Source organism: Podarcis raffonei, chromosome 1, assembly GCF_027172205.1.
Source record: "Podarcis raffonei isolate rPodRaf1 chromosome 1, rPodRaf1.pri, whole genome shotgun sequence".
Taxonomy (NCBI): domain Eukaryota; kingdom Metazoa; phylum Chordata; class Lepidosauria; order Squamata; family Lacertidae; genus Podarcis; species Podarcis raffonei.
In genome coordinates this window covers 116,494,695-116,512,100 of record NC_070602.1, presented here as the reverse complement: position 1 = coordinate 116,512,100, position 17,406 = coordinate 116,494,695, and the positions used below count along the sequence as shown (strand labels likewise).

Here is a 17,406-nt window from a genome sequence, read left to right as displayed (position 1 = left end):
TACTTGTCATAATCTTAATTTTGTAATAACAATGAATGATTTTTGACACTGCAAAGATCAGAAGCTAAATAGCTGTTTTAGCAAGATTACATTATATAGCATTTGTAACTCAATGTGGTGGAATACTGCATTTTGCTGTCACTTAAAATACAGTGAAATGTAATATGAGAATTATTGCAATGTCTATATTCACATTTTCAAATATAAATGACATGCTATAAACATAAGTCATAGCGCTACCATATGATTATGCTGAAATAATATAACATGGACATAAATGAAGAGAAATGATGTTGAATTGCTTTTGCCAATAAGTTGGACCAAAAATTCTACCCAAGGAGATCAGAATTAAAATTGGGAAACTGGGTAAATATGGCAGCAATAATTTTATTCACAAAAAGGCCCAATTTCTTTTGAAAATGTAACTGCAGATATACTTTAATATTTATCACCCCAGGCAGTTCATTCACACTGCAGAAAATAGGCATATCAATGGCAGAAATGAAGTATGAAGTCAGCTTGTATAGGAGATAATGTGAGAATCTGGTGAGGTGGTGAGAGGGTGGGAGGAAGATCGCTCTCTCTACAAGGTTCCAAATGAAAAATAAAGTATAGGTCCATAATGGATTGTCATTTTTACAAGCCCACAAAGAACACGAGGAGGCAGATAGAAAAATGTGGATTCTTGAAGTGAAATATGCCTACTGCATATTGAATCAATCGCTAAGCTTCAAGAGTTTTTCAGCGGCTGTCTCTGGTGTGTATGACGTGTGAATACACTCGTTCTGGTGTTGCGAAGGGAAACGCTTGCACTATAGTGAAGAAAGTCTAATAACAATCAGAGCAAGGCTATAATTAATTGTGATTCTGGGTGCAGTTTCTACTTTAGTGATTAATTGATACTGTGTAGTCTCTTGGGTAAGTTAATTAACTTATCTGTGCTTAGTTTAGCCAACTGGAAAATGGACATATTATTACTTAATTGTATCACAGAAATGTTGTGTGGTTTGATTAAGGTTAGAGCTTTGAAACACTCAGGCACAAGCTCTACTTAGGAGCGAACTATTTTGTTGTGACACGAGTGTGGTCGTCGGATAGGGTTGCAACTCATTTCAACTACTTATTCTTCGTTTATTTCTAGTTATTTCTATGCCGCTTTTAGGGCAAAAGAGTTACGAGGTGGTTTACATATAGAAATAAAAATGGAGGGCAGGGGACTTAGAACCCATCTCACTACAGTAACAAACAAATTGGCAGTTTAAAAATGTTGTGGGTTATAGCACAGCACTCATAGAATCAACGTTAAACCAATTAAAAGGAAATCAGAAGCAGTTTAAGCAATTAAATAATATTTACAAAACAGTCCAGTATCTTGGCTAAAAGCAGATCTAAACAAATTGATTCTCAAGGCCCATTTAAAAGCATTGAACCAAAAAAGATGGAACCAAATGTTCCTACTGGCTGAGAGTAGGGATGAAAGGATTTCTCCATTTATGTTGGTTCTCTCAGTTGCTCTTTGTGTGTGTATCTATGGGTTTTCAGAAGCGTATAATAAAAAGTCAACAATAACAAATAAGTAACACAGATTTCTCGTTTTTTTTAGTTGAATTAAGTACATAAAGGAGGTTACAGAGACAGTGGGTAGGTTAACAAATACTAAGCATGCTATTCCAAGGAGTCTCTTCAAAAACCAGCATATGGAGCAGATAGCTTTAAAACACTGGAAGAGGAGTTGCTGTAGGGTTGCCATATTTCAAGTGAAAATTCGGACACAAAAGTTGTTGAAAAAATAGTAATAATTCCCGTATTATTTGGGAATTTCTGGATGTATGGCCACCCTAAATTAAGCAAAGGAAACCAAACCATTGCAAATGTATCAGATCTGAGTTTGACTTTGACTTCAATTATGAGTCACTTCTCCACCAGAGCTAGGACCTTGCGTGGGCAGCCAATGCAGCTTCCATTAAAAGGGGAGTTGTATGAGATTGAAGGGACGTGGGTGGCACTGTGGGTTAAACCACAGAGCCTACGACTTGCCAACCAGAAGGTTGGAGGTTCGAATCCCCACGACGGGGTGAGCTCCCGTTGCTCGGTCCCTGCTCCTGCCAACCTAGCAGTTCGAAAGCACGTCAAAGTGCAAGTAGATAAATAGGTACCTCTCCGGTGGGAAGGTAGACAGCGTTTCCGTGCGTTGCTCTGGTTTGCCAGAAGCGGCTTAGTCATGCTGGCCACATGACCCAGAAGCTGTACGCCAGCTCCCTCGGCCAGTAAAGCAAGATGAGCGCCGCAACCCCAGAGTTGGCCATGACTGGACCTAATGGTTAGGGGTCCCTTTACCTTTACCTATGAGATTGAAACAGAACCCAGGCCAGTAATCTGGCTGCTGCATTTTGGCCTGAGTCATCTTCAAGGGCAGTCCCACATAGAGTGCATTGCAGTAATCCAATCAGGAATGTACCAGAGCATGGAGTACAGTGGCCGAGTCATCTCTGTCCAAAAGGGTCTGTGGCTGAACCAAAAAGCCAGAACTGAAAAAAAGGCATTCCTAGCCACAGACCCACCTGAGCTTCCAGTGACAGAGCACCCTCCAAACTGTCAGCCTTTTCTGCTAAGGGAGTGCAACCCCATTCAGGGCGGGCCACCTCCCCAGCTCCCAGATAGGAGAACTTAGGACACAAAACACTCCTGTCTTTTCGGGATTCAGTATCAGCTTATCGGCTCTCATGTTATTAGCGAAAACAACATGAAAATGCAAGCTATCAGGCAGAAATTGCATACAAAAATTGGTATATTAGGAAAAATTCACACTGAAATGCTGGTACGTTTTCAGGAGGGCATTTTTTAAGAAATTGCAAGCCGAGGTGGAAATGAGAAGAACTGAAGATTGGAAAAGTGAGAAATGGAGAGAAACGAAAACAGAGAGTTTGTGTGTTTGTGTACAGGGTGTGTAGATCTGAGAGAAGACAAGAGACATCATGAAAGCCCATCTTGTTGTTGTTTAGTCGTTTAGTCGTGTCCGACTCTTTTGTGACCCCATGGACCAGAGCAAGCCAGGCACTCCTGTCTTCCACTGCCTCCTGCAGTTTGGTCAAACTCATGCTGGTAGCTTCGAGAACACTGTCCAACCATCTCGTCCTCTGTCGTCCCCTTCTCCTTGTGCCCTCCATCTTTCCCAACATCAGGGTCTTTTCCAGGCAGTCTTCTCTTCTCATGAGGTGGCCAAAGTATTGGAGCCTCAGCTTCAGGATCTGTCCTTCCAGTGAGCACTCAGGGCTGATTTCCTTCAGAATGGAGAGGTTTGATCGTCTTGCAGTCCATGGGACTCTCAAGAGTCTCCTCCAGCACCATAATTCAAAAGCATCAATTCTTCAGCGATCAGCCTTCTTCATGGTCCAGCTCTCACTTCCATACATCGCTACTGGGAAAACCATAGCTTTAACTATATTTCTCCCTTATTTTCCCCAGCCTCAAAATGCCTTCCATCCATTTGCCCACACTACAACTGTGGGGCCAAAGTGAGTCTTTTGCACACTTCCTGTCTTCTCTCCTTGCACTAAGGCAGTCCCTCTTTCATCTCATGCTCCCTGGCTCTTTTCCTTCCTGCACCAAACGCTCCATAGGAGAAGAAGACACGACGTAGCAACAAGTTGAATGATGTTGCTCTAAGTAAGCCCCACAGCACTGCCTTTTCCCCCAACCGAGTAGTAAAAGTCTAGCAATCAAAATTTGAAAGGCAGCTAACTCCAAGGGGGGAAAGGCTAAGAAAAAGCAAGTGGAGCAGTGCATTTAAAAGATCTATTGATATCGCTGCATCTCCATTGTTCGAAGTGAAACTTCCCTGGCAGCAGTCCACAAGGTCTTTCCCTTCCTTGTGACTCTTCATCGGCCTTTTGCTCAGCAAAAACTAGGCACTACGTGCACCATGCAGGCTGCAACTGCCGCTGGGTTCTTCAAAGCTCTTGCCACCCATAAATCCAAGACTAGAAGCTCAGATTGCAATACCCTTGACGTGGTAGGATAGAGATTTCAGAACCTAAGCTTGAGGGAGTCAGCAACTAGTCACAGTCTTGAACCCCACACCACCCCAAATGCAATGATTGGTGTGATGTCGACGTCATATTGGCCAGTGCATTCTGAGGATCTAAGATGGCACCATCCACTGCCAATCGTTCTTGAACTGAGGCGGAACGTGACTATTATTTTAAATTATGACCTGCCGTGTGTGTAAGTGACTGGGGCTAACAGTGGCAGAGCTGGATGGAGGCCCTGCTTCACGTCTCTTTGGCTTGGCACTACAACAGCCAACACCCTCAACTCACTTGCGCACACTCTATCTATGCCTGACCAATCCTGAGACACCTGGCAGTGGGTAGGGCTTTAAAATATGAGATGAGCTCCTTTTCGGCTCCAGGCCATTGATACCATGTGAACGACATCTTAAATCCCCCCAAATACAATGCCCAAGACCACATCAGATTGGGTACTGAATTTTGAGGGCCTAAAATGGCAGTTGTCTGCCACAGGGTTGCCAACTTGAATAAAATATTGGGGGAGGGGCAGGTATTCCCAACCCCACCTAATCAATCACAAAACGTTGTCCACTAGAATGGCAATTTCCATCCACTTTGGGGGGGGGCAGCCTTGGCCCCTAGGAGTTGGCAAAGCAGGTGCATTTACCCCTTCCTTCTTAAGAAGGCATCTTGTTCTTGTTGCTTTAAATATGAAGATGTAAAAATGTAAACAATCTACCTTTGCTCTATACAGTGAAGCAGATTATTAATCAATAGAAATAAAGAAACAAGCCTGTGACACCATACCCACTTTCCCAGGAGCAAGCCCCACTGAAAATAGGATTTAGCTCTAAGCTACAACAGCAGCTAGAATACTCATTGCGAAGTACTGGAAGACGCAAGATTTACCCACACTGGAAGAATGGCAGATGAAGGTGATAGACTACATGGGCTTGGCAGAAATGACGAGCAGAATCCGAAACCAGGGAAGAGAAGCAGCGCAAGAAGAATGGAAAAAGTTCAAGGACTATTTAAAGAAATATTACAAAATTAATGAAAGTTAGAATGATGTTGGACTGGAAAGTAAATGGTTACTATCAGTAATGGTTAAGACAAGGAGAATAAGGAAGATTAGTTTAAATTTTAATTAAAATAAGGGAAGATTTGCTGAGTAATTGATAAGAACTTGGAATACAGAAAAGGGAGGCATGAGGAAGTCGGGGAAGAAAGGTATAAGAAACTAAGATATGAAATGGTACATGTTTTTTGTTCTGTTTTTGTTTTTTGTTTGTTTATGTATTTGTTATATGTTTGTGTTGTTATAAAAATCTGTAATAAAAAATCATTATAAAAAAAAAAGGATTTAGCTCTAAGCAACGATCTATAGGATTGTGCTGTAAATAAATAAATATTTGTGTCTGCCTTTGTAAGAAAAGGAAGAGCATTAATATTCATAACATCTAGAATCCAGTTCCCAATTTGCCATAAAATTCTAATGACTCCTAGAAAAGCAACCGAAAGCAAGAGTGAAATGGCCAACCCACCGCCAGCAAGATAATGATAATCAGACATTTGCAAGTCAGCCACCAAACAACACACTCCAAGTTCCCCAGAATGTTCAATATTGCAATGAAAAGCTCCAATTGTAGTTCAAATAAGTCTTCACTATGAGTGCATTGGATCATTTACCTTAACAATGTGAACGTGCTCTCATTATCATGTTCAACTTGATTAGTGTATAGTCTAACATTTAAAAGTGCACTTCAGATGGAAGAATGTATGAATGCATGATTGGTTTCTAATAAATTGAGCAACCTCCTAATGAACTGTGAGGGATCTAGAAGGAACCCGTGGATAGACACAGAGAAAAGGATGCTTCCCCCTCACCCCCCAACACGCAGAGCCCACCATGTGCTATATCCTTTATTTTTCAACATATCACTAAGCTGATCAAGGGATATGTTGAGAATTTGGAAAACTATATGCCTAAGAAAGATGAGTATCACAGGGCTGGCTGATTTGCTGAAAGTAATAATGAGGCTGCACAGGTGACACTTATCACTGAAGAAAAACTATCTAGGTCTCCTTTGCCTATATTGCTTTACACTGAATAGAATTACTTCACCGGGGGGATAACAGTAGTAAAAAATATTCAAATGCAGAGAAAAGGGAATGAATTTGTGAGTTCAAATTCCAAGTGCGTAGACCAGGCTTTCCCAAACTTGGTCTCCAGCTGTCTCTGAACTACAACTCCCATCATCCCGAGCTAGCAGGACCAATGGTCAGAGAAGATGGGAATTGTAGTCCAAAAATAGCTGGAGACCCGTTTGGGAAACCTGGTGGTAGACTGTTGACAGTCAAAAAGCAATACAGATTTTTGTGGCAAACAGCTTTATATGGGCATAATATTTTGGCTGAGCATTAGAAGACACTTTTTGACAGTGCCTATAGTTCAACAACAGAACCAATTATTACCTTGAATTGGTGGAGGTTTTCCAGTAGACTGGACAACCATCTATTGAGGATTGTTTTCGTTATGTACTGAAGTTCTCACCCTGGGCCAGCAGGGGAATACTGTAGATAGTTATGCAAATGAAGGATCGAAAGTGACATTCAGTGATTGGATAGTTTGTATGCAAATGAAGGATCGAAAGTGATGTTCAGTGATTGGATAGTTGTATGCAAATGAAGGATCGAAAGTGACGTTCAGTGATTGCATAGTTTTAGAAAGTTGCTACAGTTACGTTGTTCTGGAGCTCTATATAAGCAGGCTGACTGAGCTCTTCAGTCCAGTTCAGTTCTGGCCTTTGAATAAACAAGAGCTGTTTGAAGAATCGCTGTGTCGTCTGATATGTTTGCCCACAACTTAACAGTTTTAGCTTTAAATTTCATGCACCAAGCAGGAGTTTGGAATGTGGCCTATAAGCTCCTCTCCAACTCTATGACTCCTGCTTTTCTATATAATTAGTGGCTTGTATATATGGTCAGAATGGATGCTTACCGTACCTCCTCGGTGAGCGGTGGTTTCAGTCTATGTTGGGGTAGTTGCTGCAGCCTACCTTGACCAGGGCTGGCATTCATTTAATTACCAATGTAATATCCTAACTGCAAGGCAATGGCTGGTGAAGCCACGACCATAGAATATGATGAGGCATTTAGGGAAAAGGCTGCGGAAATATCCACCTCCAGGTGGGATGTGAAAGAACCTGATGCTTGGATGTTATGGGTCACCCCCCAGGTGAAGAAGAAGGCTGACCCCACAAAAATGCAAAAGCCCACACAAAAGGTGGCCCGCGGGGTTTGCTGGGAGCCTGTAACAATGGAGCCAGTAACAGGGAGAAATGCTGCTACTCTCGCGAGTGCGAGCGTTGTTCTGGCTCCCACTCCTTTGTGAGGTGCTTTCGGGCCAAACCTTTCTTTCGGAACTCCAGAAATTACAAGTCTGGCAGCTCCAGGAAGGATGCCGGAACCAATAGTGGTTCTGTTGGTGACCAAGCCGCAAAAAGTACAGATGGAAAGTAATCCATTGTATTCCCTAGCCCCTATGCCTGTCTCCCTACCAGCCACGCTCCCCCTTCTTGGCTTGTATCCTGATAGAGAGGCCGCAGAATATCTGGTAAAAAGGGTGTAGCGAGGGCTTCCGTATACCAGTTGCAGGTGTCCTCACACCCACTAACCCACCTAATAAAAAATCTGTCAGGGAAATCCCGGAGGTGGCATGGTGTAAGATCCTAACAGATTTTATTTTTTTTTAGGCAGAATAGCGGGCCCATTCTCTCATGTTCCATTCGATAACTGCCAACCTTCCGATCAGCAAGACCACAGCACCACTTTTACCTATTTCAATGTAGAGCAGCACCCATGCATACTCTCTCTGCATAGCTGTCAACCGTCCCTTATTTGGTGGGAAAGTCCCTTATCCCAGCGCCGTGTCCCACTTCTGTCCCGGATTGATGATGTCCCATAAATTTCCTGGGTTTCAAAGGAAGAAGCTCCTCTCCCTCTCTCCCTGCCAGCCAGGGAGGAGGGAGGCTCCAACTGTGTTGCTTGGCTGCGTTGCTCACCCAATAAGGAGTCTAAGAATGACTGGGGGGTGGAGCTTGCATGCCTTGTGCCGATCAAATCGGCTGCGGTGCCTGGGGACTCGCCTTTGCTCAGCGCTTCCCAGCGGAGAGGTGACGGTGGTTTTCCTTGCTGCATCCCCTTTGCCGGGTTGCTGCACTGTGGGAAGCACTGCTTGAGGCTTTGTTTGGCTGCTGGCTGGGCTTTCTGCCTTTGTTTCGGAGGGGCTCAGAAGTTGAACATACCTGTGCCCCTTGGAAAATTCCTTATTTTGGCTGCTGATCCCTTATTTTCGAGGCTGCTGGTCCTTTATTTTCAAATCTGTAAGTTGACAGCTATGTCTCTCTGTTCCCATTTGCGTTTTGAGGTGGTGCAGTCAAAGAATAGATATGCTACAGGTTATTTCTGAACGTACAGACAAGCTCTTAACAAAGGCAGAGCAAACAGAAAGCTGGCAACGGTAAAACTATCGCAATTTGCGAACTTTACACAACGCTTTCACTTTTATGTTGCCACACACAAGGGTTTCCCATCGTTGTATTGTGAGGGCTGGACCAAGGAAGGGCAGTGGTGAGAAGCTGGGAACGGAGACATGGGATTGAAAGGTAACCAGGAGCCAAGCAACCAGGAAGAGCAATACAATTGCTTACGGCTTCTTTCCATTGGGAGTTGGTGGCGCCTCATTCCTGAGGGCATTCACTAACTGGATAGGAGAATTCACTAACTGACCTATTTACCCTGGCTTTTGACACCTGAGATGTATATTTTTAAGACTCACCCTATCTTTGTGACTGCAAATTGTTTTAGACTGCTTTTTAACATGTTTTTAATTGCAGCAATCCACCATGGGGTTTGGGAAGGCTGGGTAATAAATTAAAATGTAACAACAACAACACTGCAGAAAATGAGGGGTGTGTGTGTGTGTGTGTGTGTGTGTGTGTGTGTGTGTGCTTCATGGCTTCACCTCATCTATCGATGAGCCAACCATTCTTGGAAAACTCCCCTGAAACCTTCCTCTGCTCCTTTCTTGAAGATAAAAATATTTAGAACTAGAATTCTTGCACAGGTGATGAGTTTTACTGAAGAGAGGGTATGAGGTTAACGCTGTTTACTTTCTTCCTATTGCTCAGACATCTTTTTATATATGCACTTCTGAAGAAGTTATGAAGAATATTAAAGTTTGTAACTACACAATCAACTTAGATTGGTTTTATACTAAGTTAAGGTGCTTAGCTTTCCCCATAGAGTTCTGGGAAATGTAGTTCAATTAGGAGACTCCTGTATTAGAGGTTTTTTCACCACCACCCCAGCTATAATTCCCAAGTAGAGATGGGAAACCTTTTCTGGCTAGCAGGCCAGATCCTTATCTCCCCACCGCTGGAAGGCCAAACGACAGGCAGATAGGCTGCCCACTTGTCAGTCACCTGACACGGGATCTATAGTATAAATATGCCTCTTTCACCACTCCTTGGCCCCAATACAGTGTTAGAAAGTTATGCTTAGGTCCCACTGAAATCAATAGGATAAATATGTTGCAGCTAACTAGAGCTTATAAATGTCAAAGGGTACTAAGTGGAACCAACTTTCTTTTGATTGGCGGCCTTGTCTATATTTACTGAATCCATAAAAAAGCAACTTTAAACCAAGACAAGCCTCCCCTCTTTTCTAAGTTCTCAATTTTTAAAAATAGTTCCCCTTTCTTAATGGGCCACAATAAAGCATCACCATATTTTGCAAAATAATGAAATGCTATTTTAATGTTTCATATATTTCCACTGCCTCCTTTTTGGAGCCAATTACAAAACCACTCCATTTAGGAACAACGGAAGCTATTATTTTGTCTACTTTTTTTTCAGAATCATCCGTACGATAGGACGTTTCCTGCCACAGTTATTCACAGCTTTCAAATGTTTGGAGAACAGAACACACCTTGGGAAGGTGGCAAAACATAGCCACCACAATTTCCTAGACTCCAGTCAGTTCCATCCTACCCTTCCTTTTCTTTTCCCCCCTCTTCAGTGAGCTTTGCATAAAGCTAACCCAAACCCACACGAATTTCTATAATATCCAAGAGGGGCAGGGGGGGGGGGAGAAGAATGACAATGAATAATGTGTTGTAAGTGGAAAATGCCTTGAAGAAACCTAAATTGTAACAGGGAAAAAAATGACATTTTAGATTTTAAATGTTACACAGTTTTTATAAAGCTTCAGTCAATTTATTTTATTTATTCTAATGAAGAGCATTACAACTGCTTTACTGCACTGAAGCAAGCATCGATCACACCATTAATCACACCTTGTGAATAGTCACAAATCAAGTCCTAACAGCAAGCACTGAATCAGGAGCAATGAAGCATAAACTCCTTCACAATTTATGATCTCTCCAATTGCATCTTTTCAACCATTAAATTGCAAGATACCATAAATTTTTATCTTCTTCACTTCAGTCACATTATTGATTCTGCCTTGTGAAATATAGAATAGCTGTAAATCTAGGCGATTGAATTAAATTTAAAGTCCTGACTTCAGAAAAGAAACCCAACACACTGCCATGGCCGTTAATTTGCACAGAGGAACAAATGATAGAAACATTAAAATTTAAATGGACAACAGGGATTCCCAAGAACCATCGTTCTGTCAATCCCAGGCCACGTCAACCTTGAGCGTTTTTCTTTGAGCCAAATTATAAAAATGCATGGCAACTAATTCAGATAAGAAGAGACTCTGGGTAGGAGGGAGGCTTGGCCACTGGCTGTCTTCACTAGGAGCAAAACCCCACCACAACCACCAGGATGCAAATTCTGTCCTTGCCTAATACCCCTAATTTCAATCAGTTGGCAGCTGTTTAGGAGAAAGAGGTTTTCTGTAATGTGTAGGGAGGCTGTGACCTTTCAGCTGTTGCCAGAGTAATCCCGTCATCCATGTCCATTAGCTATGCTGACTGTGGTTGATGGGAGTTGGAGTCCAACCACAACTGGAGGACCACACTTTCCCCATCCCAGTTCATTTGGCAAGATGGCATTCACTAAGGAACAGAGAGGAGGAAAGGGGACAAGAGGGTTTCATTTTGTTCCCCCCTTTTTCGCTTGCCACTTGAAAAGGATCAGAAAAACATTCACCATGGTGGTTTCCAATTTTGGTATACATAATCCTCCCAAGTCTTGGCCAATCTGTTGTTTTAAATATACAGTGGTACCTCAGGTTACTTTGCCAACAAAGGTCCGTATTGTTAAAGCCATGGTTTTCCCGGTAGGGATGTATGGAAGTGAGAGCTGGACCATAAAGAAGGCTGATCGCTGAAGAATTGGTGCTTTTGAATTATGGTGCTGGAGGAGACTCTTGAGAGTCCCATGGACTGCAAGAAGATCAAACACATCCATTCTTAAGGAAATTAGCCCTGAGTGCTCACTGGAAGGACAGATCGTGAAGCTGAGGCTCCAATACTTTGGCCACCTCATGGGAAGAGAAGACTCCCTGGAAAAGACCATGATGATGGGAAAGATGGAGGGCACAAGGAGAAGGGGACGACAGAGGACGAGATGGTTGGACAGTGTCCTCGAAGCTACAAACATGAGTCTGACCAAACTGCGGGAGGCAGTGGAAGACAGGAGTGCCTGGCGTGCTCTGGTCCATGGAGTCACGAAGAGTTGGACACGACTAAAAGACTAAACAACAACAACCTCAGGTTAAGAACTTAATTCGTTCCAGAGGTCCATTCTTAAGCTGAAACTGTTCTTAACCTGAGGTACCACTTTAGCTAATGGGGCCTCCCGCTGCCACTGCGCCGCTGCTGCATGATTTCTGTTCTCATCCTGAAGCAAAGTTCTTAACCCAAGGTACTATTTCTGGGTTAGCGGAGTCTGTAACCTGAAGCATCTGTAACCTGAAGCATCTGTAACCTGAAGCATCTGTAACCCAAGGTTTCCACTGTATGTCTCTCATAGGAGTCAACTCCTAGGGGCCAAGGTCCCTTAATGCATGCCCCCAATAAAATATTTGAGGGGGCTTGGGCTCCCAAAAGTTGATAGGCATTGCCATTCAAATGCTGTCTTGTGATCGATTATGTGGAGCAGGGCTTACCTGGCCCCCTCCGCAATATTTTATTCAAGTTGGCGCCACTAGTCTACATTGTGGGTTTCTTGTGTTTATGTTCTGAAATGTGAAATCAAAATAGAGAACCCAAAGTCAGCTGGATCTGCCACACAGAGTTTAGAGGTCAAGAAGACTGGGATTGTCAGATGAACCTTGGAGCAGATAAAATGTAGCTCACCAGTCCTTAGGAAAACTGGAAACATTCTATAGAAAGTATGTGGATAATGTCATTATATAGTTTATCCCGTAGGTGGCACTAGAGGGAAAAATTTTTAATGGCCTGTTTGTCTTATGCTAGCGGACACCTCTGCTGGATCAGAGGTTTCACCTATTCACTATCCACTCTTTGGGTGAGATTCAATGTCACACTAAGGTGATTGTTCTGCCAGTGCAAGCATTTCCACTTGCCAGACAGAACAATCTTCCCTCACTTCCCTGCCCCCCCCCGGGCACTCTTCTGGGGATTCTCCTGACCTTCCTGAGCAGATTTGGGGAGGGCATGTCCTCTTTTGTCTGTTCCATTTTCTCCCCTCTGGGGTGTGTGTGTGTGTGTGAGAGAGAGAGAGAGCGAGGCAGGCAGGCAGACAGACAGACAGACAGACAGACAGACAGACAGAGAGACAGACGGGGGAGAGCTGTTTACTCCCCTCTTTTACGCTGCTATTCCTGCTTAGATTGTGTTTATATTGCTGCTTTTGATGCAGCTACAAATTTAATGTTGCAATATGATTTGATTTTGCTGTTGTAAGCTGTTCTGCTTTCTTTTCAAGAAGACAGTGGTGTAAAAGAAATGGATTTTTTTTTACAACAAACAATAAAAAGAGAAATGCAGATAGACTGCTCTGTGAATGAACATGTGAGGGAGAGCAATGGTTTCTTCAAAGTCATCCATCTGCTCCTCACTGTTCACAATCCTAACCATGTCTACTCAAGTAATAAATCCTACTGAGGCTGCATTACTGTCCTGATCCACTGGCCCAAAGGCAGGATCATGGGAGTGGTTTGGTGCAGGTATACCCAAGAATAATGTCAAATACACCAGGGTGCTTTATTATAAGAAAAACCGTACTTGCAGCACAAGCTAAGGAGCCCCACTGCCTTTGCAGATGCAGAACGAACAGTGAGATGTCATCATGACTTGTCTACACCCAAGCAAACATTTATACGTTTTTAATACACAAAGCAGCATACGTCAGTTTGGCCAGACCTTCCCATCAATTCACCTGACCGGTGAGATAATAGGTGACAGCTATCCAAAGTTTGCAGATAGCTCCCCTTTCTGTGCCAAAACCCCAGTATCCCAGGGTTCACAGATAAGCACATCATCAAAGTGAGCCAATTAGCATATATCAAAGCAAGTGAATATAAACATATATGAGTTCATTCTTGCAACAACTACCAATTAATTTTGGGGTTATCTTGACTTCCAGGCAGAGGGCCTTCTCGGTAGTGGCACTCCACCCCCTGTGGAACTCCTTCCCTTCCGATGTCAAGGAGATAAAGAACTATACAACTTTTAGAAGACATCTGAAGACAGCCCTGTATCGGGAAGTTTTTAATGTTTGATGCTTTATTATGATTTATATATTCTGCTAGCCGCCCAGAGTGGCTGGGGAAACGCAGCCAGATGGGGGGGGGGGAATAAATATTATTATTATTATTATTATTATTATTATTATTATTATTATTATTACAATGGTGTTTGCAGGCCTTCAGGAACATTTCTACACAATTTAAAGCTTTTGGCTTCTCCTAAGAAAATTTTGGGCAGTGCAGTTTGCCCCTCACAGAACTACAATTCCCAGCACCCTTAACAAACTACAATTCCCAGGATTCTGGGGGCGGGGGAGTCATGAGCTTTAAATGTATGGTGTGTATGCAGCCTGCATTCATTGGGCTTACCTCCAGGCAATTGAGGTTAGCATTCTGAGCTATTTGTAATGACAAAAGTATGTTTTCCCCATTCTCTTGCACATGGAGAAAGTTGAAGGGCGGCAGAAAAAGTGTCAACAGAATTAATAGGGATGAGCAGGAGCTAGAACTTCAGCACAGGAGGCAAGGAACTGCCTCTGCTCACACCAAAGCAACACAGCAGCTAGCACCGTTCGAACAAAACACCTCTGTGGAATTACCAGCCTCCCTGGCTTCTAGAGGTCATTGACTGCTAAACTGTACCCTGGCTTTAGGAAAGTTGAATTGACCTCTTGCAGTCCTCTGTCTCCCCCTAAATATTGAAGAGAGGTTCTCTCAGGCGTCCACTCCCTACTGGTTGCTTTCCCCCTCTTCTGCCTGAGTTTCTCACTCTTTCTTGATGGAAGGGATAGGGGTTGCGTCTCTGGGAATTTCCTCTGCCCCTCTGAGCACACAGAGATTGTCTCACTCTCACATGCCTCCTCCTTTCTAGAAGGAGCTGGCATGGGCAGTGGGACGAGCCCACTGTGGAAATAACATGGGAGGGAAATCAAGGGGTTAAAGGTAAAGGGACCATTAGGTCCAGTCGTGACCGACTCTGGGGTTGCGGTGCTCATCTCGCTTTATTGGCCGAGGGAGCCGGCGTACAGCTTCCAGGTCATGTGGCCAGCATGACTAAGCCACTTCTGGCGAACCAGAGCAGCGCACGGAAATGCCGTTTACCTTCCCGCCAGAGTGGTACCTATTTATCTACTTGCACTTTGACGTGCTTTCGAACTGCTAGGTTGGCAGGAGCTGGGACCAAGCAACGGGAGCTCACCCCGTCGCGCGTTTTCGAACCGCCGACCTTCTGATCGGCAAGCCCTAGGCTCTGTGGTTTAACCCACGTCCCTTCAATCAATGGGTTACTAGTGACCAATTCTCTCTCCCCACCCCACTAAGCTGGGAAGAATGCAGAGAGAAGAAGTGCCATGGTGCACCTGTAGCAGCAAGACTGGATGCCTTCATCTGCCCCAGCTGCAACAAAACGTGTCTCTCCCATATCATTCTCTACAGCTACAGTAGGCACTGTAACTCTCCAACGGCTGAACTGTATTTCTGAAGGTGCATTCTCCCGTTGTCTCCTGAGACAGACAGGTGCCAGCAATATAGTGGAGGCCCCAGAGGCCGATGGCCCCCTCCCTGGGGTCGTCCTCTCCCCAGTCTGTGCTCTCTGTAAACTCAACCTCCTCCTGGGTCTGCCAGGCCCTGTCACAGGTATGCATGGATAAAATATTACTATACTTATAGGAATCTTTGGGACTTCTTCCCAGCTATAGTGTCAAGACAAAACCCAATAAACAGAATCTGCTTTAACAAAACCCTTTTCGTAATAACAATGCGCTTTCCACTGGCGCAGTATTCCTTGTGTTGTGACCCTGCTTTGATAATTAGCAACACTTGAACTCCAACTTGTTATGCACTTTGTGTTCCCCCTAATCCAGCCGTAATTATCCAGATATGTGCTGCTTCTCTTATGACTAATTGCAGTGGATTGTCCTACCTGGAGAGGGACATCTGCTTCTATTTCGGTGCCTGGAATTTTCTCACTCCACAAAGTAAATTTTTTCGTATCCGGGTCAATGAAGTAATCAAAAACCGTCCCTTGGGAAGGAAATTTTATTGTCCGCATTTCTTTGATCCACCATCTACTAAACTCCATGCGATAATCAAGTAGCTGAAAAACAGAACAAAGGGGAGCCAGACATGAAACACGGGGAGAGATGTGCTAGCCCGACTGTGAAAATTTTATTTGTTTGTTGGTTTGTTTGTTTGTTTGCTTGTTCTGTTTTGCAGGCACCCAAAATAGCTGCCATCCTCTGGGTGACGTTCAAGAAATATTTTAAACAATTAAAGCAGCACTAGAACAACCAAGGGGCATAGCTCAACAACAGAACACATGCATTGCATGTACTGTAGAAGATCCTTGGATCAGTCCCTGGCCTTTCCAGGCAGGGCTGGGAAAGACTGCTATCTGGAAAGTCAGTGCCTATCATCGTAGACAAGAGTGAGCCAGATGAACCAATGGTCTGTTTAAATAAAATACAGCTTATTATGTTCCTTACCGTTATAAAACAGAGAGGAAAGCTTAAAGAAAAGAAAAAACCAAGTGGGAATGCTAAGTTCATAGCTTAGAAACTGCAGGAGCTGAAGGACTTTCTCCCAAACTATGTTCACTGATCTAAGTTATGGGAAACAACTCAAGGAACTATTCGATAGTAACCTTTTAACCCTGAGGTTTCCTCGACTGTCTATTTTCTGAGAATGAAAATACCAAGGCCCTTTATTCTTTTATAATCATATGTTGCTGCATGCTTTCGGGTGACACCAGAGAGCACAGAGTTACACGAGAAACAAAAGGAAGTGGCCACAGAGTTTTTCTGGAAGCAAAAATGCCATTTGGTTCATGCTAAGTCCCTCATTCGCAGAATACGGAATGCCCACCCTAACATACTGTCACATTCAAAGCCCTCTTCCAAGCCATCAGAAAGATGCAGTAAAGGTGAGCCAGGTTCTGGCACTTAACAATACATGCATCCAAGGTGTGATAGGGTTCAGCTTGCATCTTAAAGAAATCAAGCCAAGCAGCTTGAGATGTCTTGAGATATTAAAGAAAGGAAGGGGAACAAGGATCTGGAGACACATTTGCCTTATTTCACTGTTCTGACAAATATAGACTTGGTAGCCAATCAGTGGCCTAAATCCACTCAAAAGGGGTAGTGATCTGCCAGCTACTTCATCAGTTGTTAGGGTGAAAAGTCTTCTATCACAGCCAATATTAACTAGATGTTGGTAGGAGACCCTGGCAAGTGGTAAAAGGAAACAGGAGGCTCAGAGTATTTCCTCGGTCTGTATCCCTGTAGAGAGAACAGTCATGAATCATTAGGCTGAGAAAAGTTCCTTCCTGTTGGATCAGTTATATCAGGGATATGTGATCTTGCTGGCAGAAAATTGCTGTGATTGTCTGACACTTTCCCTTCAGAACTTGTAAGAAGCAGGAGTTAGTGGGATAGTTGGCTTGTGGGATGGTAGGTGCTAGAGATTAGAAAAGCCCTATGGTGTATATTATGTTTCCCAGGGCCAAAAATGTTTATCAAGTGTCAAATGTAAGAAATGGAAACTGTGGAACATATTGCCACAAGAAAGAACCCAAAGAAAAGGGCATGAATAGCTAGCAACAAAGCAGAACAGCTGTGCTACATAAAAATATGTCCAGGCCTTATCTGTTGGCATGGACAGTGTATTCTGATTTCTGACCCCTACAGTACACAAAGGAGTGGTGTGTCCAGAA

General features: G+C 43.5%; 1 protein-coding gene across 1 annotated transcript in view; it reads right to left on the bottom strand.

The window, feature by feature from the left end:
* LOC128398345 (dynein axonemal heavy chain 11-like) overlaps positions 1-17,406 on the bottom strand; it is a 221,952-nt gene that overhangs the window by 126,525 nt on the left and 78,021 nt on the right. The window contains exon 30 of the mRNA XM_053359350.1: positions 15,619-15,792. Within this exon, the coding sequence (XP_053215325.1) occupies positions 15,619-15,792 (174 nt within the window). The remainder of the gene's footprint in view (positions 1-15,618; positions 15,793-17,406) is intronic.